General features: G+C 37.9%; 4 protein-coding genes across 11 annotated transcripts in view; 1 reads left to right on the top strand and 3 right to left on the bottom strand.

Moving 5' to 3' along the window:
* LOC105668717 (uncharacterized) overlaps window positions 1–25,695 on the bottom strand; it is a 178,916-nt gene that overhangs the window by 91,127 nt on the left and 62,094 nt on the right. For 2 of the 4 annotated variants that reach the window (XR_001100153.2, XM_012361234.2), the window contains exons 3-4: window positions 16,175–16,213; window positions 2,486–2,553 (exon numbers count right to left, since the gene is read on the bottom strand). Coding sequence is in view for 2 of the 4 variants with exons in the window: in XM_012361234.2 (XP_012216657.1) it covers window positions 2,486–2,553; window positions 16,175–16,213 (107 nt within the window). In the remaining 2 variants the exon portion in view is untranslated. The remainder of the gene's footprint in view (window positions 1–2,485; window positions 2,554–16,174; window positions 16,214–25,695) is intronic. The other 2 variants (XR_010889494.1, XM_012361236.2) reach the window with 1 other exon arrangement.
* Rrp46 (exosome complex component Rrp46) lies at window positions 2,968–4,068 on the bottom strand. Its single transcript, XM_012361233.2, has 5 exons — window positions 3,878–4,068; window positions 3,691–3,804; window positions 3,490–3,611; window positions 3,255–3,398; window positions 2,968–3,167 (listed from the first exon to the last, which is right to left on the bottom strand). Exons 1-5 carry the CDS (start codon window positions 3,975–3,977, stop codon window positions 2,985–2,987), a joined length of 663 nt encoding a protein of 220 aa, XP_012216656.1. The 5' UTR covers window positions 3,978–4,068; the 3' UTR covers window positions 2,968–2,984.
* On the bottom strand, window positions 3,996–9,828 carry LOC105668713 (Radial spoke head protein 4a). Its single transcript, XM_067352615.1, has 11 exons — window positions 8,176–9,828; window positions 7,708–7,897; window positions 7,367–7,566; window positions 7,175–7,262; window positions 6,602–6,862; window positions 6,341–6,463; window positions 5,716–5,866; window positions 5,413–5,576; window positions 5,101–5,309; window positions 4,543–4,727; window positions 3,996–4,471 (listed from the first exon to the last, which is right to left on the bottom strand). The coding sequence occupies exons 1-11, from the start codon at window positions 8,292–8,294 to the stop codon at window positions 4,371–4,373; spliced, it is 1,791 nt and encodes a 596-aa protein (XP_067208716.1). The 5' UTR covers window positions 8,295–9,828; the 3' UTR covers window positions 3,996–4,370.
* Window positions 12,029–25,695, top strand: part of Ppn (Papilin) — a 105,868-nt gene continuing 92,201 nt past the window's right edge. For 2 of the 5 annotated variants that reach the window (XM_012361227.2, XM_012361230.2), the window contains exon 1: window positions 14,477–14,632. In XM_012361227.2, the coding sequence (XP_012216650.1) occupies window positions 14,610–14,632 (23 nt within the window). In that variant the 5' untranslated portion in view covers window positions 14,477–14,609. Of the gene's footprint in view, window positions 12,200–14,476; window positions 14,633–25,695 lie in introns of those variants that run through there. The other 3 variants (XM_012361228.2, XM_012361225.2, XM_012361226.2) reach the window with 2 other exon arrangements.

Raw genomic sequence — 25,695 nt, 5'->3', positions numbered from 1 at the left:
GGAGAGATGGAACTAAAAAGGGCTAAGGATGGATCCACCTTCCCGAGCGGAGGCAGCGCAAGGCGCCTATTTCGCTCTGAAACGCGTGTTCGGACCCTATAGGCGGATCGTAAAATGGAGAGCTCATCCGATGGCCCTTACCTCGGGGGTAGGAGGGCGGTGAACTCCGTACGGAGAACGGGGGCCGCTAGGTCGCCGTACGCGTTGTCATCGCGGCTGGAAGTCGTGACCGTTTAAAATTAACTCGCGTACTGGGGATTTATCGGCCCGGCCGGCGTACAGTGGTATCGCGTCACGCGAGCTTATATCAGACAAAACGTTATCTATATCTGGAAGTACAACATGAAAGGAAAGATAGTGATATTGTATTCATTACGGACATTGTGCGAAAGAAAAATGTCGACAAAAAATTTATTTGAAAAAATGCATCGACCACAGCACGCGCGTATAAAATAGAAAATTTTTTCGAAAATTATAGATATGGTTTTCTTGTCAAGTTCATTTGATTTTTAGATTTATCCGGCAAAGAAGAAGATCGACAGAAAATATATCGATCCTTTCGCTTTCACGCAACACTCGCGATTGAAATATCTTTTCCGAACGTGAAGTTTAATGGAAACGAATGGTGCGCAATTATCGCTCTAGCTGCAAGAAGATAAAATAGAGTGTATCATAACGTAATAAATAATTCTCAACAAGGCCAGCTCGCTTCGTCGCGCGATGAATTTTAAATTCACACTATTGCACTAATCGCAATCTCTCTTATCGCATTCAAATGAATTTTACGTTGCAATTTTATCTCTCGTGTTTTATTTGCCGGATAACATACTTTTTTCTGTGAAAAATGACATTGCACATAACCGCGATTATGAAATAGTTCTTTCGTAATATGAAGCACGACATGGCGGTTTGATTCATCTGCCAGATGATATTGTGTGTCACACTCGTAAATTGCTGAGAACGGGTAGCACCAAGACCGCGTCGTGTAATATATAATTAGTACAACGTGCGCATATAAACATAGCCGACTTCCGGATACAATGACGGGCCGGTGAGCCCGGGTCGAAATTATTACCGATGTAAGGTCTCGCGCGAGATAGGAGGCGGCGCGGCGCAATAATATTTCGCGTTCCGCAATTTTTTGCCCGTCCGAAGGTACCCTCTCTGAGCTCATCGCCGAGTCGTCGCGGCTCGCCGGTGGCTCTCCCGGCTCAGCCGTGGGTATTAATTTCACGAGAGAAAGAGAGAAACGAAGGGGGCGAGGCGGAGGAGAGAGGAGAAGCTGCAGGACGAGGGGCGAGGGGGGGGGCCAAGGCGCGGCAGAACAAAACGACGTGGAAGACCATCTATGAGATGAGAAAATAATAATAAAGTGGAAATGAGCGAGCCGGTCCATAAATTGCTCCGCTCCTTGTTAATGGTCTGGGGGCCCGGGGCGACCTCAGCTAAACGTGGCCCGGTCTGACCCGACTTGGACTCCCTGCCTCTCGTTCTCTCTTTTATTCCCTTTCTCTCACTCTCCCGTCCTCTCTTATTCTCCCCGTCTCACTCCGCCACGGATCTCTCTCGATCCTGGGGCCCGGACCGAAGAGGATCTGGTCCGACCCGTTCGGGGCGCTCTTGGAAGGCTCATTTCTGTATTTAATGGACGTCCAGAGATGCTTCCCTCCTCCCCACCAAGTCTCTGGGCTCCCGAGAGCCAGAAAGAAAGACTAAAAGGGTCCAAGAGGACACAAAGGATACACGTCGATGGTAGGTACTGCCTGTGATTGGCGATCGGGCGTGGCTCTACCGACAGATATCCGCTCCTCTTTAAACGCACCAAAGCCGAATATACGTTGAATGCAAGTTGCATTTTCAATGTATACAAGATCGTAAATTTCTTGATAGTAAAATATAAATAATGAGTAACGATTAAGAAATATTGAAATATAAGGCTACTTGCATAAACGAGCGAATTCTCCCCAATATTATATCAAAGAGAAAAAGTCTTTTAACTATTGTTTAAAGTTTATATGATAAAGCTAATTTACATCAATCACTTGTGTTTATGTGATTAAATATATTGATAATACGTCCACATAAAATTAATTAAAAAAATACTAATTATCGAAGCAGTAGAATATAAAAAAAACTTTTAGAGACATAGAAATATAGATTTTTTCGCGATTGGTATAAATATTATATTAAATTAATATGCGTGACAATCTACTTTCGCTTATTTACAATATTCATTATCATTTTCCCTAAATTTATTATTCTAATATCAATATTATATAATAGCTCAACATCTTTGATAAACTTGTATAACGGGTTGCATCCATGCATACACAAGACCTCAGCATAAAAACGCCTTTCATTTTAAAATATTTTGTTTGTCAATTCTATCAAGCATTATTAAAATATTTCGTAGAAAATTAGATCTTTATATTATAAAATTATTTAAAAATTATATTACACAATCGAATACCAAATAACTACTTACCATGGAATGCATTAGTGATCCTGTAACGTAATAGAGGGCAGCAGAAATCAGGAAGCATGGTACATCATCTGTTGGCAATAAGCAGAAAGCAAAATATTAATTCCTGATCGATCAACGCTAAAAATGTTTTTCTTTAGGCAATATTAAATAAATACAAAAAAATTAAATTTTATAACTAAATATATGGGTTGAGAAATAATACATGAAATGATAAAATCGAAATATTATACACACGATACATGATCTTATTCACAGTTGATAAAAATATATTTTATTTTTTATATTATACAAAAATATTATCATGTTCATTAAAATCCATATTAAACTTATTATAATAATTTTAAACAATAAGCATTTTATATATAAATATATATGTATATTAATCGTGCAGATACTCTGCAACTGATATAACAGGGATTGATTTTTTCGACATTTTATCAACGTATAATATATTGATAAAAAATAAGTAAAAAAGAAAATAATTGTTGTAGAAAAATTATTATAATGTATTTGCATAATTTTTTGTAATATCTCTATAATAATCAAATACATATTGGCTGACTTGTTTACACTTATCTATAGATGCTACAAACTCACTTTGAGAGAATCGACCAATGCTATGACAACATACAATATCTTTGTTAATACTGTCAAATGCATATGTAAATTCCGCTTTTGCATTCTGTAAATAAATTATAAATTTATTAAAAATATTTAATATTTAATTTAAAAAACTATATGTTTATTATTTATTACTATTTATAAATACCTTTAATTGTGTATTATCAGGATCAATAATTAATTCTCCTGTTTCTTTTTCTAACATACAACTCACAGCTGCAATAGTGTACTTCATAGAGAGCCCTGAGTTAATTAGTGCCAAACATGATGCATTAATGGCACAAGCTAATAACTAAAATTTTATTTTTTATTCATACAATTATTCAATTTTCAGTAAAAAGATTTGTTATTGTTATAATATATTATAAAACATTGTCACATACCCCACCAGAATCTTGCAACTCTTGCAGATTAATGCACACCATGGTATTAGGATGAAAGGAAACCAATATAGCAGATTCACATGTCTGTTTTATATATGTTTCAATTAATCTATCATTCACCTCTAAAATAATTCATAAACAATTACAAAGATTTAAAGTTGAAATTAATAGCGAAAATTTCATAAACTTTCATAAACTTACTAGCTGGTCCTTTAAGAGGCGTATACGTAACTTCTATCGAAACCTTATCATATGCCATTTTTTGGCTTTTTGCTTCCATAGGCCCATTTATACCTGCGATAATTGTTGTATCACCTATATACAAAAATAATATAAGTATTATTGTATTAAATAGAATATTGTTTATGATGATGTTTGCTATATGTACCTTGCATAAACATTGTGGAACCATCAGATCTTGATAGTAAATTAATCTCGCAATTCATCGGCCGTAATACACAATCAATTTCAGTATCTTGTTCTGTCATCTTGTTGAAGTTTTAAACTTTTGTTCACGTAAACATTTGACGGGACAACACGTTAGAGATTAGAGGTTAAAGAGACGCAAGCTACTATAAGCATATGTTAATAGAAGCCATGAACTGCATACTCACAAGATAGAAAACTCACTCAGTAACAATACTACGTATATTTCATAAAGTCTAAGTAAATAGTAAACAATAACGATTATTTTTTTAAGTAATTTTATTTTTACTGAAATAATATTAAATAATTATATTTCATTATTTAATAATTATTTTCAGTGCTTTGAAGGTAAATCTGCGTTACCGATAAATTACGCTCAATTCTCCAGCGCACTCTGGAAGAAATATTTATGTAGCGCGAAAACTTAAAATGCAGTTTGCACAACGTAAAGATTATTATTCATCAATTTCCTCATCTTCCTCATCTTCTTCATCTTCTTCATCTTCTTCATCTTCTTCATCTTCTTCATCTCCTTCATCATCTTCTTCTTCCTCTTCTGTGGTAAAAAATTATTTTTATAAAATGTATAAAACCATAAACACTGTTGTAAATTTTTAAAGCAATCACCCAATAGTAATGCTGGTGGTGTACGCGCTATTCGATACGGCTGTTCTTCCTCAACAGTGGGGTCCCGAATTTCCATGATCTCCGGTCCGATTTTATATTGATCTTGAACAGGTGGCATATTGGGAGGACTATAATTGTACGCATTGTATTTGTGACCCCAACCGATATACACGTTGGCGAAGCGTCTGCGAAACGACACCATTAAAATTACATTAGCGCAATCCCGCGCGCATTAATTCCCTTGTAACGTGACTGCAGATCAGCATAATTTCCTCTTCCACGTCAGTTCGGACCGCAAACGCTCGCAAACAGAATGAGGTGATTATTGAACGCGTCGCGTATTACACGTGTAGAGAATAGATTCCGAATTATATTTTGCGTTAATTTCTGACACTACTATATCACGATAAATTATCACGATTTTCTTTACCGCGATAACATTCTTTTTATATTCTTTTTAGAATTTAATATAATGTTATTCTAATATGTTTGCTGATAATAAAGCCTTGTCTGATTATTAGCGGCAAAACGAAACGTTAGTACGTGATATTTGCGTACTTTCCGACGGCAAATGCGAAAGCTCCGGGCCAGACGTTCGACCTGACTAATGCCACTGCAGTGTCTGATTGTATGTATGACGATTGTCTGGCAGTCCATGGTATCACAAAGTCGGTCATAATATCTTCGGACAAAGGAGTTAAGAGAGATGGACCGATCTCTTTCTCGACCGTCTTAACTTTGTCTTCTACTTCCTCTTCTTCCTCTTCCTACGTAATTAAAGCTCCCTGTCAAGCTGCTTGAAGAAGCGCGCTCACAAATAATTGTGAAAGACAATTTTACAGCGGCGATTAAAATATTTAATCAACTAACATCCAAAAGTTCTTCCTCTTTCTCTGGATTCCACCAAACAGTCCGTCCTTGCTTGAGAATATACGGACTATGATGGCACCAATTTGACATAAAGGGGTCCACGAGATCCTTGATCGGCAGTGGATCGTAATGAATGTTTTCTAATAATTCGCCTTCCGTGTAGACTGTACGTGAATAATCAAATTTATGATAAGCACAAGATTAATGCAACTAAAAATTGCGACTCGCATCTTTTTTATTCTGTTGTTGTCGTCTATCAAAAAGTTAATTTAACAAGGATCATAAGTTTGTTATTTATGTTACCCTCCTCCCTCTCCTCTTCTATTTCTTCACCCACGTCCATTCCAAGTGTGAAGAAGCCGATCGGCGAAATGTGAGTGGTCGCGCTGATTCTTGCAATTTGCGCACGAAGGTAATTTTTCTCAGTACCAGGAAACGGCGGAAAGCTGTGAATCTAAGCTCCACAGCAAGAAAACACACCATAACAACGTCCACGGGATAAAATTCACTTATTCAAAGAAAGCTCATGAATAGCTATTTCAATACTGCGACTAATATCTTCCTTTAATTTTACCATATTTTCATTAAGTTGATTTTGAGTCTAAAACTCGCTTACTCTGCTCAATTTTCACCAATTAACTTACTTTGCTAATTCGCTTAATTGGCAAAAAACGTTAACTCCTATAATTATTATCGAGATATATATTCCCCGATGCATGCATTTTTAATTTTACCGCGATTTACCCGCCCGCTCCTTATTTGCCTACCGTTACTGTACATCATCCCGCAAAACTCTGGTATTGTAGTACATACAGTCCAATATCAGGCGTAACAAGACGGTATATGGGCTAACGTTATAGATGCGTTATGTGAACGTGTTCGCAAATAACGCCGCTCTGGGACTCCTTCATTAAAAGGCATCACGTACCGGTGTCTCCAAGTTTCCCGTGCAGTATCGGACAATCTGTCGTGCAATTACTATCTGCTGCGGCGTAACCACCGGAAGTTCGATCCACTCGTCCAGCCCGGGCGCGTTGCATACAAAATACACCTAAATACCGTCATCGTGAGGCAGCCGGAGGATTACAACAAAATGCGCGGCGTGATGCGGATCGAATATTAATTCGTTACGCGGCCATTGAGACGTCGTCTTTGATATTCTGGTAATTGAGAACCCGTAAACGCGCACCTTTTTATTGAGGCCGGCCCCGATTCTTTCAGCCGGTATTTCCGACAGCGGCCTCCGCGGATTATCAGGCGGCGGTGGAGGGACAAGCTCCAAAGGCTTTTCTCCTGCCGTGTCCTCGTGCGGGATTTCCGTCGCTGCGACAGTTCCCTCCACGGCTTTCTCCTCGATTTTTGCTGCGGCTTCTTCCTCCGCGTGTTTCGCCGCCGTTTCGGCTTCGAATTCCTCTTTCTGTTTTCGAGCTTGTATTTCAGTTTCTTCTCGCTATTTTCAGAGCAAATATTAAATGATATTCTCTCTCGGAGAATCTTAAAATTCTCATACAATAACTGCAGTATTTATTCACTTATTCAAAGAAAGCTCATGAATAGCTATTTCAATACTGCGACTAATATCCTTTTTTAATTTCACCATATTTTCATTCTCTTTATCCTTTTATCATTTTTTACCAGAAAATTAATTTAATAAGCATCCTATATTCGTTAGATGTTACACATTTTGATATATATGCATATTCAGTGCATTGAACTACTGTGCAATATTTTGCATAGTGCCATTATGCCATTGATATTTTACCTGCAATCTTCGAACAAGTTCATCCGCTTGTAGTTCAGCCTCCACCACGTAATAATTTTTAGGTTTTCCAAGCATTTTACCCCAAAATCTGATGTATAAATTAAGATTAGAAAAATACTTTATTAAATTTATAAAAAAAAAACGGCGTGATGTAAAGTACAAAATATAACGTAAATTATGCAAGTCAAATACCTAATATTTTTAAGCGGCATCGCGGAAGCAAGCTTTCGAATCGATAAATTAAACAACACCAACTCGTGGCGCGGCAATCCTACACCCGCCTGCTCAAAGTAAAACAAAAGATCTAACATGTCGGGATGCTTCTTTTTCTTATCGTCCTCCCCCTCGTCTTCCATCCTCCCGTGCTCGCCTTCGTCAATTTGCTTTACATTCTGCCGTGATTGCGAGAAGATTGAAAGGCAAGGTAAAACGAAGATTATAGCTTGCCTCGTTTGCGCCATTTGCATGTTATTTATCCGAGGGAAACTCGGAGTGTATCGCGGTTTCATTATCTGTTACTTGTCAGACCGCACCTGGAAGAGCTTAATGAGCTTCTTGGCATCGTCGTACTGCACGGGTGGTATATATAGATCCCGAAGATGATCCGTCTTAGTCTTAAACCTCTCCTCCTTTAGTTTTCTGCTGTATTCCTCAAAAATATCGACAGCGTTTCGTGGCCGCTCAGCCAGGATTTTTGCTAAAAGCTCCGTTAAATGATCGTATCTGATGAAAATAAATTAATAACTTGTTTCACAATTAAGTCCATTTGGCTTAGTATTTTTTTTAATTTTATGTATTATATTTTTAAGCTTTTATAATTATAAAAAAATGTTTATCTCAGAACTGATGCAAAGCAATTATTTTTACAACAGTCGTACTGCTGTTCAAATTTCCCGCAAAAGAGATACAGTAACTTGTGTAGATTAAAAATATTGGAAGTACTTCAAAAAATACATCAAAAAGAGTGCAATTGCATAGCTCTCATCGTAGGACGCGCTTACAAACTGTCACCCGATTCCGAGCTGTGTTTTTGAAGAAATATCTTCGCGCGTCTGATGTCATATTCCACGTTGGGAACATCGTCGGGAGGCGCTTCTTCTACGTTATAAGAATATGCCATTCTTGTTATGTTATTTTTCCCTGTATTCAGCTAGGAAATTGCATGCGATGTCACATCGCCGGATACTTAGTAATATTATCGCGCGTAACGTAACCACTACGCAAGCTGTCACCATTCGGTAACTTTTATCAACGCCAACTGATTTTTTTAATCGGCGCTGTTCATCCGTTTCTTCAATTCATCCTGTCGCAAAAAATCACACTGCGATTGCTGTTACAAAAATATAAAATCTTATCGAATGACCTAATTATTTCCACGCCAAAAATGGTTTTAATCAGTTTTGTTCAAAGTGATTAGAACGGTAACTGCGAGATAAATGCCTCCCACATTTCTATCAAGTAAAAAGCCATTTCCGATTAAAAATTAAGATATAAATAGTTACTTGAAATCAGTGAAAATTTTAATAAAAAGCCTATTATTTAAAGCAAAATGCGCATATTTATATATAATACCATTAAACTGCATGTATATTATTAATAGTAGTGTATAATAATCTCTTTTAAATATTAATTTTATATGCGCAATATTATATATTCATATACTTTAATAATGCGTTTTTCCTCCACGTTGTATCGATTGTGATATTACAACAATGCATATACATTGCCAGTCAAACATTTTTAGACAAAGAATATAAATTGAATTTATTGTTTCAAAGTCGCGTAATAGTTCAAAAAATCGTAGGAATTTTAAAACACGTTTTGTATACATTTTGCAGGTAAAAGTCGTACTTTTTGCCGCTTGTCGTAAATTTTTTGAAAAAAATTTGTTGCGAACTGCAGAGTATTGAAGGTACGTAATTTTAAGAAACAATACAATGTATTTTTTTTAGTCTCTTTTTTCAGGATAAAAATTTTTCAAAAAATGGTCTAAAGTACAAACTTCTAATTTTAAAATGCTTTTTATAATTTTTAGTCTGCAATGATTTTTCGCCGAGTTACAGTGGTTAGAAAATTGCTCAATTTTGAGCGTCAGAAAAGTGTTCCCTATTTTTTGTAAAAATTGAGCAATTTTCAAATTACTGTAGCTCGGTGAAAAATCGATTCTATACTCTGCAAAACGCAGGTTTAAAAATGTTCCTACGATTTTTTTTAAAATGAGTTACGCGACTTTGAAGTAATAAATTCAACTATATTCTTTGTCCAAAACTTTTGACCGGCAGTGTATATATATTCTGTCATTTTCTCTAAATATAGTCAATGAAGTAAGAGGAAAACATGAATGGACAATGTGATTCTAAAGAGATGAATCGCACGCACACGGTATCTATCAGCTTGCATCCTGGAGCATAGTTATCGTCTATCGGGTGTCCTAAATATGACGGACGCTTCTCGAGGTCACTGGCTGTTTCCTTTGACGCCCACCCTCTTTCTCTACAACGTAGGACACGTGTCCTGTCTTTAAAAACTGCTGCAGCGATAAATGTCGAGGCGTTATGATCAAAAGCTTCCGAAAATTTATGCCGTTAAAAATAGTTCCGACAGAAACGATTACGAGAATATTTTTATATTTCTCTCTACTTGCTATTATTTATAAGCTTGAAAAAAATTGTCTAAGTTACCGTTGAATTATAAAGTACATTACACTTAATTAAATTAATTATTTATTCTTAAAATTATTATAAATATTTATGCTGAAACTTCGCTAGTTTACGTTGAATATATTTCTGTAAAAATATATTGTTTTATCAATTTTATAAAATTTTAAATAAATGTTTCTTACAATATTTTTATAAGATAATGACCTTCGACGACGTATCTATCTGTGCACATATATCTGTACACACTACACAACATTTGACATACATGACGGGACGTTTCAAAACATTATGAAAAAAATTAGCTGTTCCAAGAAAGCCCTGACTCTAGAAACTCTATTACAACTCTTAATAATTCGCAATTTTATTGTGCAACTTTATGTATCACGCTTACGTTCAGCATGAACTATTATGTAAATTACGTCTCTGTAATGTCTATATTTGATACAGCCAAGTACATAAGCAAATTGGCTAGAATCTATAAAGAAATATAATTATCAATAAAATAAAATCTAAAATATTTTCAAGGAAAATGAGAACAATAAACAGTCTTTACTCTTTAGAAGTTCAATATTCTATATCAGATCTTAACACTTACGTTTCTCTCATGTATGAAATTTTGTATCAACACACATCGCAGCAAGCCTGCAGTCGCGATCACATGCAACACGCGCGGCGTTAATTACAATTCGTTGCTGTACCGTCAACAAGGTGAAATTATGGCCGTACTGTATCCGTGAGCTATTCGGTCGAGCACGTGGCAAGCTTCAAACACACGGGATTGCAAACAGACTGGGATTTCGTAATTTCAAGAGTTATAACAGGTGGTGCTGGGCGCATGTATACCACACACCATGCTTCTGGCGTGGCGTCCAAACAGAGTTTTCGGCGAACCAGTTGTGTCGTCACTCGGCATTCCGCTCGGCACTTCGCCGCTGCATAATGCCGCGTAATTAACAAAATGGTATGCCGATTAATAAAACGCGAGCGCTTGATTACCCGAGCTGGCGCGTATCGGTCGGACGGATTCGGAGTAGAACGGATTACTCGATTCGCCGAAATTCAATAGCCGCGCCCGTTTGACGCGTATTGTTCGGACGACGGCCAGATGCGTTAATTAACAAAAGGCCGTTAATGTACGAGCGTCTATCGCAGATGCGATTTTCGACCGATAACGATGATAAACGAGTTTCGATAATCCGGCGCTCATTCGCGCGCGGGATAGCGCGATAGTCCGATGAATGAGAATGAAAATCGCGATATTTTCCTCGACGATTTCATTTTCCGCGCAATCATCAACGGCCAACGCCGTTACAGTCAAACGTTTTTTAACGTGAACGCATTAATTAAACGAGTATAACACTCACATTAACTTGCAGCGACATTTCCTGCGGAAATTATTTTATTCGCGACAATGTTTGAAATTAAAATTATTTCAATTTAACAAATTCCACTTAAATTTACGTTTATTCCACAAACAACGTGACTATTGTTTTACATTGTTTATTAATTTAAATGTTAAATTAAATAAAACCAAATCATCAATCAATTTTCGAAAACTTTTACACTTTTATGTGCTTATAATTTAGAAACTAATAAAACTGTGATATTTTTATTAAAAACAAATCTATTTGAAATCTAAGAATTCTTACATAAAAGAAGATTAAAATACCTTAAAATTTGATTGTAAATTTTTTAATAATTTAATCCTTTAAACGTGCCTTTATGTATTAAGAACCGAAGAATCTCGATTAAGGAAAATACATAATCCCCGAAATTCCTTCCAAAGTCCCTTCGTACGCTTCATCGGCGATGCGCTTAAAGAAGAACGATAAATTTAGGTTAATCGGTTAATCAGACGGCATTGGACGCATTTCGAATGTAGACGAAGAGCGCCAGAGGTGCCCGTAATTCGCGGGGGCGTTGGAGTATGAATGAGTAAGAAATCCCCACCAGAAAGCACTTCCCTCAAGCTATCTTGTTCTCTCACTATCAACCTGTCTCTCTCCAACTCTACTCATCTTCCCTCTCTCTACATTTTCATCCTCCCCCCCCCCTCTCTTTTTCTCTCTTTTTCTATCCATCGCTACTCTTCGGTGCCTCTTTCTTGCACTCACACCGACCGAAAGCAGCTCATATCGGGGGTCGGTTCTCCTAGTTCCACGCTTCTTTCGGTCAGTTTTCTCCCGCGAGTTGCACGCGCGCGTTCTTTCGTTAGAACCGTTTCCGCGTCGTACAGTCTTTAGGCACCACAGCCTCGAGAAATAGGATCGACATAGTGTTGGGATAAGAACGATTTCTCTCCGCATCCTGGATTTCCGCAGGACGGAGGAGCCGCACTGTTCATCATGCACCATCGACTATCAAGGTAAGTTTTGCATATTTTTTAAATCAAATTCACGAGGGAAATATTTAATTGTCATAATTCAGTCTGTCATCTTATTTTTTTTATGTTGTTCATTATCGAATTAAGAGTCAAAAATCTTCCAAGGAAAACTGAATGACTCATAAAATTGTTTTCGTTTCTATTTTAAATGTAGCAATAAAATTTTATTGCACCTGTAATTAGCAAGCGTGTGCTCGATAAGAGCATGTTTCCAATTAAGAATTCCCGCATGTTTAATAAGTGGCAAACGTTAATGAGTCGGAGGAAAGGAGAGATCGCAGTCGAAAAAATAAACCTCACTGAATAAAGCGCGATTCGAAGTCTTTTCATTCAAGACGGAGAATTACCCTGCTCTCGGATAGGTACTCTCGCAGTTATTAAAACGATTTAGTCCGAAGTGCGCGAGAGTTTACGTCTACCGGATCTTATTATTAAAAGTTCCACTTCTCCCATCTTGAAATCGTCCGAACTCCGGTAATGTCATCCTATCTTGAAAGTGCAGTCTAACTTCTTTGGTGGTAATTACGCGGCACTATGCAAAAGAGACGATAAAAGGCAAACGTATTCAGCACAAGAACCGGATGATTTTTTACACAATAATTAAGTGACAAGCACAAAGCTCTGCGAAAAATTTTGGTTCAGAAACGGGTATCTCTATCTTTTATATTGTAGTTAAAAAAGCATCTTTCTCTCTGACAAAATTTGTGTTTCTTTCAAAAAATAATTCTCATGCATTACAGTTAGTCAGTGAAGCAATTTTAAAATAATAAAATTTTATTCCTACGTACTGCTTTCGAAATATTGTCTCTGTTAATATTATACGAATAATTTTTTTCATAATTTTACGCAGCTGGAATATTTTATAATATCAATTAGAGCACTCAAGCGCACAGCACGCGCCACAGTATTTGTGTGTCCTATCCTATCCTCACGGGGAGTAATGCCGATCGTTACTGTTAAAGAGCCATCGCAAAGCGCCTTACATTATTCATCTGCCGTTTCCTCACTATGTGGCATCGGCCGATCGCTCGTAAATCGCACGTTCCCGACCGCCCCCGATTCACTTTTCATTAAGACGTCCACGACTGACTGAATGAATGGATGAATGGATTTCCAGAAGCCGCAAGACCTCAATCTTTCCTCGGCCTTGGACTACTTGAAATGCTAACGTGCCGAACTTGACAAACCCAATAACGAAGCTATGATTTATTACTAATCACAGATGCTGCGCTAAATAATTGAAATTATTATTCATAACACGCTTTGAAATAGATTACATTTGCGTTCATCATTTATGCGCATAAAAATAATACGTGGAAAGCATTTTATCTATCTTATAAATTTCGAATAAGTCCATTTCTGCATTGTAAAATCTCGAAACACGCATACCATATTTTTAACGGATTTTCCATTAAAAGTATCTCTCGTACATTTTATTTCATTCTTTATTTGCATTACAGTTAACGCCACACAAATAAAACAAAATTGACAATCAATATTTCAATTAAATACAATTCAATAAAAATTAATTGACATTCGTGTTTGTCTATGTCCTTTGTAAAGAAAACATTTATATAATCGGTTTACTAATATTGCGAAACTGATACACGCGATTATACGTTGCAACGCCTTCCGATGTTGCATAGTCTAATTGCCGATATTTCCAATACACTTTGCGTTTCTTATCTCAATTCTATATATGATAAGATATATGCTAAACGTTATTTATTTTTTTCATCTATTCCTTTTACCTTCAAGAAATGATGCATAGAGTGGAACAAATTATTTCCCCGTATTAAATCTTACCTTCCAAAGATGAAAAAAAGTGACCTCCATTCTCTTTTCTACTCATGTAACACCGTTCACAATATACGCATATTTGCGTATGAAAATCATATTAATAACGAGTACATTAAATAGTTAAAGTTTCTTTGCAATAACAAAAAAATGCAAAATATCGTGTTGATTCTAAATCTTAATAATTATGTGACCGTAATTATTAAAGACTCTAAATTTGATAAAAATTTATTCGGTGAGAATCTAATAATGATTGCACGGAAGTGTTAGAAATCCTTTTACTCAAAGAGCATAAACTTTAATAGCATGCGAGTTTATTAAAAATTTAACGAAGTACGAAGTCACGCGGCGAAATAAGGGGGGCAGAGAACGAAATTTGCGGCACCGGCTTCAGTGACGGAAGGCCGCAGGCCCATGGTCCATGACCGGTCGACGCAGCCTCCTCCCGGTTCCAGAGAGAATCGGAGTCACGTTCAGTCAGTGGCCGACTCCCGTCCGCGGAGGTGGTGCGCGTTATCGCTCCTTCGGCTCCTTTCTCAGCAGTGTCGAGAGGGATTTTCCAGCTTCTACGTACTGAGACTGATCCTCATCGGGCATGACGAACATCAGGAACACGTGGTTAGTCGAAAGATTTCTTCTCGCGACTCTGCTACCTTTCATCGCGTCAATCTTTCACTATACTCCGTTTCTCGCGTCTTCGATTTCTGAACGCGCTCTCCGATTATCACACAAAGAGATCATCGAATATTCCCTCTATTGTTACGCTCTTCTCTCTTTTTCTTTTTTTTTTAAATTTCGATTTTTAATCTCCTTTACAGACTATATCAATCTCTGTTTCCCAGCTGTCTTAATTAGCCCGTTTTTATGAAGCGCACGGAAGTACTCTGTTACGAAATCGCTTAAAGGAAGTTTTAATTAAAGGCTGAAGTGGTTTTTGTCCGCGGTTTGCTCGTTTTCTATCGCGTTTCTTTATCGGATAGTATGTACGGCACGTAATTAGTAATTAGATTGTTTATAAAATATTCGATTGATCGGCGCGAATGAAAAATCTGTTAACGTAAAATTGCACGTTCTTTTTCGCTTCTTTTCTACTTTTCTTATTTTAATTTCAAAGCGACAAATCGAGATCGCGTAAAGATACGGCAATGCCATCAAGACTTGAGAGGTCGTAATTGCTGTGTATACTCGAGTAAGTGAGCTGTCATCAACGTACATTACGTACGCTTTGGTTAAATACGCAACATCCTAAATCGTTTCTCACTGAAAAGATCGACCTTTGAAATTAAAATCATCACAGACAAATCGTGATTTTTTTATATGTTATCTTATTATTTATTTCTAAACAATATAGATACTGCGACAATACGCCCAATATTCGATTTCCATTATTCAAAATCGAAATCCGGTACACGCGATAAATATGCCATGTCGTGCCATGATGCGATACATATCTATATGAAATAACACCCACGCATTTTTAGATAGAAAAAAAATATCATATGTTTTTTTATCATACATAATTGACGTTCGTATCTTCTATTTTTATATATCAGATTATATAGTCATACTAATTTTATAAGCTATCATGGTGTACTATGTGTATCTATGTCGTACTAATATATGTCAGCAAATTATTTATTAAATATTAAGTAGTAAATATTATTAAGTAACATTACATTTTAAACAAAATGTAATGTAAAATATATAATATAATAATAAAATGTATAATATGTATATATTATATTATATATAATAGCATAATTATAATTTTTCAAAATAAATAACTATCAATTCTTAAAAAACTAAAATAATTTCATAATTTCAAGAAAAATGATTACAATTAACAAAAAAATACATAATGTAGAAATATACGAACAAACTGTCCTAGACCCATCGAAAATCTTTATACCAAAATATCAAGGCTATAGTAATTTTTAAACGCGAAGTGTTTAAAGTTGACCAATCAAATTGTTAAAAATTCACGCGCTCAGGCACGTCACATAATTAATTTTTATATCCTTACCATATGAGAAACCTTAAAACTTTGCTATTAACAGGTAATACAGTTAATGTAAGGTTTGAGACACTTTGCATACTTTATATTATTTTTAAATCTCTTTTTTTAATGATATTAAAATGAAACAAATTGGATTGACTTACCGGCACGATGCGCAACAGCGGAGTTGTTCACAAATCGATCTATAACAAAATATATTCAAATTATAGCAACATTTAAAATAATTATTTGAGCAATAATTATTACGTACATTAAACTTTTACTTATCTTTTATGCAAATATCTAATTAAAAAATTTATAAATTTATATCTAGTAACCATAAATATTAAAAATTGCAAATCTTTTACTGAATGTTTAAAAGTTTCTATGTGCGTTACATTACATAATATTTTAGGTACAATATTTTGCAAATAATAGATAACAAATAAATAATTACTTACTCTAAAGTTGCTCGATGTCTGATGCTCCTTTTGAGCCTCCTCCTCCTCTTAGTCCTCGCAGTCCTTCAAGCACTCACACGCGTTCGCGACGCGAATACAAAAATCGTCCGATGTTTTAAACGGCACTACCGACGCGTACTTTGTCATTCGGACAAAGTAAAACTCGAATATCATCGCACGGATTACACGTTCGACACGTTCCGCAATAGATAACGACGGAAAGAGATGAGATCGAAAACGGAAAATAATAAGGGTAATATTATTGGAGAGGATAACACGTCGATACGGAACGCAATCTATTCCGTACAAGTTGCGCCGTGCGAATGATAAAGGTACAATAAATGTAACAAGAACAAAGTTGCGCCGATTCCAATTTGAAAAAATGCGCAGAAAAAATAAGAATATGCGTGCGAACTATACATAGAAGATGTGTGAGAGAGAAAGAGACGAAGAAGGGAAATATGAAGCGCGCAGATTAAGCGCGACGATGTAAATAACCCCATCACATGTCGCAAGTCGGTCTCGAAACTCTTACCATTATTTATCACATATTTATCAAAATCAAGTTAAAATCAAGTTTAAACTCGATTTTATTTCGATTTTGATAAATGCTCTAGTGTTAAGAGTTTCGAAATCGATTCGCGGTGTTCGATGAGATTGTTTTTATCGCCCTTAATCCGTGGATCTATATCGCCCTTTTTCTCTCTTTTTCTTTTGTATTATGTATCGAGATGTACATTTTTACATCATATTCCTTGCATTCCCCAAATTGGAATTGGCGTAATTTCGTCCTTGATATGTTTATTGCACCCATATTATTCGTACGGAGCAGATGGTTTCGTATTTTCTCGTTACGACATGTTATTTTCTCCAATAATGTTATTCTTATTATTTTATGCAGTTTTTGATTTCACTCTTTCCGTCATTGTCAAACGTGTAATCCATGCGATAACATTCAAGTTTTACTATGTTCACGTGACAAAGTACGCGTCGGGAGTGCCATTTAAAACACCGAGCAATTTTTATATTTGCGTCGCGAACGCGTGTAAGTACCTTGAAGAACTACAAGAAGGACTAATAAAAAGAGGAAACTCAGAAAGGACATCAGGCGTCAGCGGCGCAACTTTGGGGTAAGTAATTATTTATTTATTATTTGTTATTTGCAAATTATTGCACATAAAGTATTATGTAATGTAGACACTTTGAAATATTCAGCAAAACATTTGCAAATGTTTTATATTTATAATTATTAGATCTAAATATATAATTCTTAGATATTTATATAAAAGAGATGAGTAAAAGTTTAATGCGTGTAATAATTATTTTTCAAATAATTATTTTAAACACTGTTATAATTTGAATGTACTTTATATGTTACACATCAATTTGTGAACAACTCTGCTGTTGCGCATCATGCCGGTAAGTCAATCCAATTTATTTTAATTTAATTTAATTTTATTTTATTATCATTAAGAGAATATTTTTAAAACTAAAATATACACAAGGTGTCTCATATTGGAACCGTACCAGTTAATAGTAGATTTCTGAGATTTTTCATATGGTAAGAATATAAAAACGATGCGTCAATATACGACATAAGCGCATAAACTTTTGTCAATTGATTGGTCAACTTTAAACGTCGTATTTGAAAATTACTGTAGCCTCAATATTTATAAAGATTTTGGTCTTCAAATAAGGAATCTGCTATTAACGAATAACACGATTTTTGGGACACCCTGTACATTGATATAAAATGAAATTAATGTAAGAATATGTATTATTTGAAATCCAATACATATTTCAAAAAATTGTCTTAAATTGATAAAAGGATATGAGCATTGAGGAAAAAGCGTTTATTTGCACGATTTGCCAATCGTGCTGGTAATGACGGGTGATTTTAGAGTTCCGGTATTTTACACATTTATATCTACGCTTACATTCGTGGAGCGACCAATAAAATTCTCGTCAGAATCCAAACTGTGCAGAGTTTCCCGGACATTTCAATCGTCAAGCGTGTGAAAATTCCGTGGAAAAGTCTTGGCTCGTCTATACACTTCTTCCGACATTTCGCATATGTTGAGAAACGAGAGACTCTCTCATAAGTTCTACGAGGCACGAATGACGGCTTGGTCAACATGTGTGCCTATCCCGGCTGGCTCATTTGTCAAAGCGGCCCGAGTGCGTCTAGTTAGTCTATATACTGCTTTATTCTCCAGTAGCCGAGAATTGTGCTATTTATAATGGAGATTTCATGTAATAGCATAGCATTATCGCGCGAACGCAACTATTATTAACCTTTCACTATTCGTAGGTGCTTGACAGGTGCCACGTTTAATTGACGTACACTTTCTCCATTTCATTCCTCTTGTTTTTACATTGATAAAGTATAAACTCCGGATTTCTTGACATTTATTTTTTCAAAGTATGTTATATTGAGCTGTATAAGCAATTAAATTTATTTTTGTCATTATTTGTAAAATAAATGGCATTTTGATAAAACTAAACTTTTACACACAAATCGCGTTAACATTTAAAGATTAGGATAGAACAGCCATATTATTTGCAATTTGATTTATGTTTCTAATCAAAATCTGATAACATTCTGTTAGGGATATAGTAACCTAAGTATAGCAGACGCGTCCAGTTAAATTATACGACATTGCAGCATTATCACAGCATTGTTACATATTCGCGCGAGTCACGAAAGTGTAATATCTTCGCCTTCGATTTACGGTTATAACAGTACTTCACCTGCGGTGGGTATAAAGGGTTATTGTAGTGAGCTTTCAGGTACCATCCTCCTGACCACCCGCTTGGTAGGACAATGGCTTATGCTAATTCCCACCGAGTCTATGTGTAGACGTCATCCTTCCGACTCTGTACGCGGAATATGCGTGTAACGTGCCGGAATTTAAAATTCAACCGGCGTCACGCTTGCAAACGACGCGAGATTTAGCGTTGCGGTTGCGAATTGTTTCGCCTAATAAAATCACAACTTGTCACCGCTTACGGAAACATGAGATACCAACTATGTTTATCGTTTTACTTGTTTCATAAATGTTTATATGAGACAAATATTTATTTTAAAATATATTTTTGCCTAATTTTTTACTTTTTTACTGTAATTGAAAAATTCTAATAAACATATTCTTTAGAATTATAGATTATCTACGCCAATAAATTAATAATTGCCTGCTTTTGTCGCATTTGAATGAAAAAGTGCATATCTTCGCGAAATACCTTTATGTTGACGTGGCAACATTACGATTATCGTTTGCGTAACTCAAAGGCAAAATAATTCACCTACGCCCTAATCCTTTTTGAACTCCGAACTCGAGAAGCCTACTTCACGGGACAAAGGATTGTCAGCTTTCGCCGAATAAACAATTTCATGTCGGCCGAATAAATACATATTCCACCGGCTACGTTCTGTATATACGCTTGCAGAAATTCTCAACGCGGAAAGCACTCTGTCAGGTACCCGGCCACATACGCTGCAGACAATCCCGCATTTCGTGGCTTATTTTGGCTCCTCCGGAGGAGAGGAAGCTGTTATTTCTGTTCCATAAGTTAATACTCCAGGGCAGACCCTCGCGCTTCGCTATGCACACCAGGCGCCGTTCCGCCGGTCTAGAACACTCGAAAGTATTACGGTTTTATTTATTGTTGGACGTCCCGTTTGTATAAACGGGATTACCGCGCGAGAGGTCTTCTCCGCCCTGCGAAAAGTACTTACATCACAACTCGCACGCGTCTTACTCGTGGAAGATGTATCGCGACATGTGACTCCCACACGTTGCTCGAAGTAGGTGTAAATTTAAAAACTGTCTCGCGAGCTAAAATAAGAGTTTATTAACTTTGAGCTCACTTCCAGATCGTTTTTAAGTAATTAGATGCAAATCTCAGAGAATATGCAGAATCTTATATATCTTATCTTTCATATGGAAGTTGTGATCACACATATGTGTCGCACAACTTTTCGCTGAAGAAGAGTCAACCGGAAAGAAGTTTAGCTTCTGGACTTTTTGATATAATCTTTGGGTCGCCGATGAAAAGACCGCCGCAATAAATTTCAACATCTTGGAATTACTGAGCACATCGTCATGATTAATCGGAAGCGAAACAAGAAAGAGGCTTGATCAATTAGTCGCTAATAATAATACGCGTTCTGTTATAAAAAAATTTCTGCCATGATTCATTTCATTCATTAAACGTTATCACTCGTTACACTTGAAGATTGGAGATATTATATATCTCGTATTACTTATGAAATATATGCAGCAAGCGTTTCTCCTGGCATGAATGAGATCTTGTTAGAAAATCTTATATCGGCACACGTATAATGAAAAAAATCTCTTCCTAGATACATACTCATTTCTATAAAAAAAATATATACGCTATTTTAGTTTCATCATCTTTATCCGATTTTCTCTCTGGTTTTATTAAATTTTTATGCAATACCTCTTTGGGAACGACGTACCCCATCGTGATTGTCATGATAAAAGGCAAGCAACCAATCCCGCAGGCAAGATTCCGGCAGCAGCTTTCCATTATTTATAAACTTCTTCAACGAGATTCCATTATTTATAAAACTTGAATAATATAGATTACGGAAGTTGATGAGTATCAAGCGAATAAAACATTCTGCATCTTCGATCTTTCAAACTTGAAAATTTAAGTAAATCAATATCAAAATTCGTGCGAATATCACTATCAATTTTATGTGAAGTCTGCTTTCAAACGCTCACGGACTATAAAATTGCACTTTACAGATTTTTCTCTTTCCGGAATTCTTAGATATTTCTCTTCTCATGACTTCATTCTCTCTGCAACTTTGCTTCAGAGCAACCAGTGCTTATCTTTCGAAAGATGTGGCGTGGAAAAGATTCTAACTTCACATGTAAATATTATGGCGCTTGTATACATGGCAACGCGTAAGCAACGAGGTTTAATGGAAGATCAGGAAATTATTTTCGAGACGAAAGCTACGAAATGTACAAATAAACGAAAAATGAAGTGGATTGCATATTTTTAGAAAACATGCAAATTTTCGCAATCTACTTAATCTGTACTCATAAAAAAATAAACTTTAGAAACGCTAACATATTTCAATTTATTGTGTAAGTAGAACCTGTGCAGAGAAAGGACCGTCAAAGAATATTAAATTACATTATTATTAACGCAAATTAAATATCGGATGAATACGATAATTATCACGCGGCTCTTTATGTCTTATGTCACATTGCACTCTTTGTGCTTTCGACGACGAGTAAAAGAAACGCTAATTTGTTCTCGGAAGTTTTGACCGGATGACTACTCGAAGTAATTGGATTGTTCCTCACCCGTAACGAACTTGATTCAACCATAGCAGAGTGCCATTTAATACGCTTAAAACTTAAAGACGATATACATCTTCAATCTAAATAGTCGTAACCCAAACGAAATCTTCAGAAATCTGCGAGGTAAGATATTGAATAAATCGCCGAATATTTACAAAAATACAATACCTCGAGCTTTCCATTCCTTCTCCTACTCACTTTTACTTTCTTTTGTTTCGTGCGGTATAAAATTTAATTCAACAATTACAATCATGTCGAATTATAGATAATTTTCGAGTTAGAAGGGCTTGAAATATTACTCTTGGTTTAATTAATATTTTCGAATAACCGCTAAAACTTCCTACCATTATTTCGCGGTAACATTGTGCAACATAGTTTGAATTATTATTGCAACGATGAGCATTCACCGTGCAACTGAGCTCACAATTCCTGATATCTGCTGGCGCTGACTCGCGTAAAATGAAAATATTTGCCGACGCAACTATGCACGCGAGAACTCGCATCTCTCCTTGGCAAAAAGATATTCCTCCCTTTAATCCTTTCCTTTTTAATGCGATCCCATCTATTTGTAGCCTGGTAATGCACGCGCCTCGTTTCGCTTCGTGTTCGTCCATATTCATTTGAATCGTAATCCGACGCGCGAGGATGCATGAACAGTCGACCGCGATTAATCAGACCTCGCTAAGACGTGAAACGTTTGATCGAGGCAACGTCTTTGCATTTTTTTTAATTAAACAGCCGCGCGGTATTAATGCTCGAATTATTCCCACAGTAATCCTCGCGTCGAGACACGATAAAATTTTTATGTATCTGCGTTACGCAAGCCGCTCCTCAGAGCACTTTCGTTCGTGCGTGAGTTTCACCACGGTGCAGGAGATTTCAATTTTAATTAATCGGCACGCGAAAACGATGTTAACGCGCAGATCATATCCCATCTTCACGCGGAGTTCCATAATCGATTTCGCGTTCGCGAAGCCGCGGCGAGCAGCTCTTTGGCACGGCCGCCTTCGCCCAAGATCACTACGCGATCGTGAATTATACTCCGATGTTCAAAGAGCAGTGAGCTGCCGCAATCAATCCGGGACCCCTACAGCCCGTACTCGGTGGTCGACCGATGGAATGTCTCACCCACCTCTCACGAAGATACCACCACAGACGGCCGTCTTCCTCGCTGACGACAACACACCACCACAACAACGACTCGCAGCCAACATCGCCACAGCACCAGCATCGCGAACCACGAGGATACGATTCCCTGTAGCATTGTTTGATCATGGTAATTACGAGCCAAGTGCCCCGGCAAAAGGAGCAGAAGAGCCAGGCAAGAATGAGGAGGCTCAGTAGATGAGGACCGAAGGAGAAAGGCCAAGGAGAGCGCGCGCATATACGAGGTTTCACTCTATCTGTCTCTCTCTTTCTCTCTCTCTCTACTTCTCTTCGCTCGTCTCATCCTCTCAGAGGAAGAAGTTTCAGTGCGGAGAGAAAAAAGTGCCGGTTAACTTGTACCCTCGTTCGCCTCCATCGTAGGAGAGCGGCCACAGTCGATAAAATATCGCGATAGAGATAAAGGCAACCCTCCCGCGCTCGTGCGCGGCGCGCGCGCACGAGAAGGGCGGAGAGGAAGCCGCGCGTGTAATTCTCGTGACGCAGGAACACGCGGATGTTAAATAAAAAATGAAGCTCTCAACAAAGATGAAAGCGTCACGTCTTTTTTTTTGCGTCGGAAAAACCGTCGTTTCCTTTGACCCGCGATTTCACGGAGAAGCATTTAACAGCGAGCTGATATATAAGTACGAGTCATCTCTCTGGAAGTAATCCGTCAACGCGTTCCCGCACAGTCAACGACAATCCACTTCTCCGCGGACTTACTACCTCGCTTTTACACTTGCCGCATCACAGTCACCGTGCAAGATATATTCGTCCTCGGGAAAATAACGCGCGCCGCAGTTGGCGAGAGCCTTCGTGTCGGCGGACATAATAACTTGCAATCAACGGGGATCATTCATCAAGCTAAGTACGATCGCGTACGATCGTCCCGGCGCGCAAAATCGAGCAAAATGGAGCAAAATGATCTACCTTTGGTCCCCCGCGAAAGAAATCGCACGCGAAAAGCACGACGAATAATAAACTGGCGGGGCGGAAAAAAAGCACGGTGTCTGGCCTGTGTATCTCTTCATCGAGGAGGCGTTTAACCACGGCGGCACATTGAACGGCAAGAGTGGACCGTAGAGAATTGGAAGCCGCGGGTTTTGTTACCGCCTGAAAAATCGATCGGCAAAAAAATCTCGCTGCTGGCCACCGCCGCGAGAGCGGATTCAAGAGCTGCCCGTGACGGCAGCTGCTACTTGCGAATGTAGCCCACGTGACGGCGTTTTACGACAATCGTACTACGTCTAGCGAAATCCAAAAGGATGAAATAGCAACCGTGTTACGTTTATTCTAACCGTATACGACTTTTTATACTGATATAATTTTGAACGTTGTAACGCTTGTTACGTACAAATGACCGAGATCCAGCTAGAGATGGAATCTTAATAACTTTTTTTTATCCATTAATCAATAATCTATCGTCAACTCATTTATCGTTTACAGAATAATCACACATCTATAGATTTTTAATAAATTCCATAGATTTTATAGTGAGACAAATGACATATAAGAAATCAAAGCTTGACATTTGATTGAAAAAAATTAATCAAACCGTGAAAGTAAAAAATGATTTAACAAATGATCCAGCAAATCTGTGTCCAATGACGTTTTAATCAATTTCGACTTAGAAGATAAGTGACGGCGATAAAATTCTGTCCTAGAACTTGTCCGCAACAAATGCGACGCGAGACGTGCAGACGTAACAGATTTCTAATTTAGACACGACAATGGCAAAATTAGTTCAATCGAGGAGCCATTTCTATCCCGTCACATATATCTTTCATGTGCTGATCTAGCAACGCATACCGCAGCAATCAAGATGAGCAATTATTTACGTTTCTCGTCGCCCCTCGGGTCACCATGCATTCCACGACCGCAATTTCAGACCCGTCGTTTCGTTTCGCATTTCGCGTATCGCGACATCACCGTCGGGTTTCTCCGGGTCGCATCCCCTGCCAGAGTAAGCAACCTGTTGCTCTTCGACGCCGCTCTCCGTCGTCGTTTCTCACGTCCGTGACCGTGTCAGTGAGTTTCTCTCGCTCCCGCTCTCGTTTTCTCGCTCTCCTTCTCCGCCTCTTGTCTTCCTCTTTGTCCCGCTCTTCTCAAGTCGCCGTCTCTTTCCTATGCCTTCGTTCTTTCCTCGTCGTCTCCTCTCGTCTTTTTCCCGCTTGCCAAGAGCGACAGAATGCCCTTCGTCTGCGACGTGTCTACGGAGCATGTTTCCCTGGTGGCACGGAGGCCTGAAACGTCGCACTCTGTTGCTCCGTTCTGACGCGGCGTCCTCGTCGCGCCAATGTTGAGCACCGTCGCGTTCTCGCCTACTCGTGATAGCGGCGCGCCGAGGCTCCTCTTCCTGTCTACCGAGCTCGCCGGGCTCTCTTGCGCTTTTCCACGTTCGTTCTTTCCTCCTCACTCATCCGGATGTTCTTTCCATCCCGCTCGTGTCCGACTCCCTACCATTTCGACATCGCCGCCGCCGCCGCCGCCGCCGCCGCCGCCACCGCTTTCTCGCGTTCTCGCTGCCGCCTCCTCTACCATCTACTGATACCTTGATCCGCGCCCTTCTGTTCTAGAAGAGCGCGGTCACGGGATAAGCAGCTAAAAGTGTGGGAAAAACCGTCGCGTCCAGCGTCTGCCTGGATTGCAGTGAACAAGCGCGGTCAACAAGTCATAACGCTAAAAACTAATATTTCGATGTTACAGACCCGTAAAAAATAATCTCGGTACTTGTCGTTA

Source organism: Linepithema humile, chromosome 3 (genome assembly GCF_040581485.1).
Source record: "Linepithema humile isolate Giens D197 chromosome 3, Lhum_UNIL_v1.0, whole genome shotgun sequence".
In the NCBI taxonomy this organism is placed as follows: domain Eukaryota; kingdom Metazoa; phylum Arthropoda; class Insecta; order Hymenoptera; family Formicidae; genus Linepithema; species Linepithema humile.
Note: the sequence above shows the minus strand (reverse complement) of the source record. Positions and strands in the feature narration are given on the sequence as shown.

What these genes read in the sequence shown, in the direction of transcription:
- Rrp46 (XM_012361233.2), bottom strand. Translation starts at nt 3,977, where the DNA reads ATGACAGAACAAGATACTGAAATTGATTGTGTATTACGGCCGATGAAT. An exon ending in TTCCACAATGTTTATGCAAG is followed by an intron (nt 3,805 to 3,877) that starts GTACATATAGCA and finishes TTTTGTATATAG; the next exon opens with GTGATACAACAATTATCGCA. An exon ending in AGTTGCAAGATTCTGGTGGG is followed by an intron (nt 3,399 to 3,489) that starts GTATGTGACAAT and finishes ATAAAATTTTAG; the next exon opens with TTATTAGCTTGTGCCATTAA.
- LOC105668713 (XM_067352615.1), bottom strand. Translation starts at nt 8,294, where the DNA reads ATGGCATATTCTTATAACGTAGAAGAAGCGCCTCCCGACGATGTTCCC. An exon ending in CGGGAAACTTGGAGACACCG is followed by an intron (nt 5,867 to 6,340) that starts GTACGTGATGCC and finishes TGTGGAGCTTAG; the next exon opens with ATTCACAGCTTTCCGCCGTT. An exon ending in AGAAGAGGAGAGGGAGGAGG is followed by an intron (nt 5,577 to 5,715) that starts GTAACATAAATA and finishes ATTCACGTACAG; the next exon opens with TCTACACGGAAGGCGAATTA.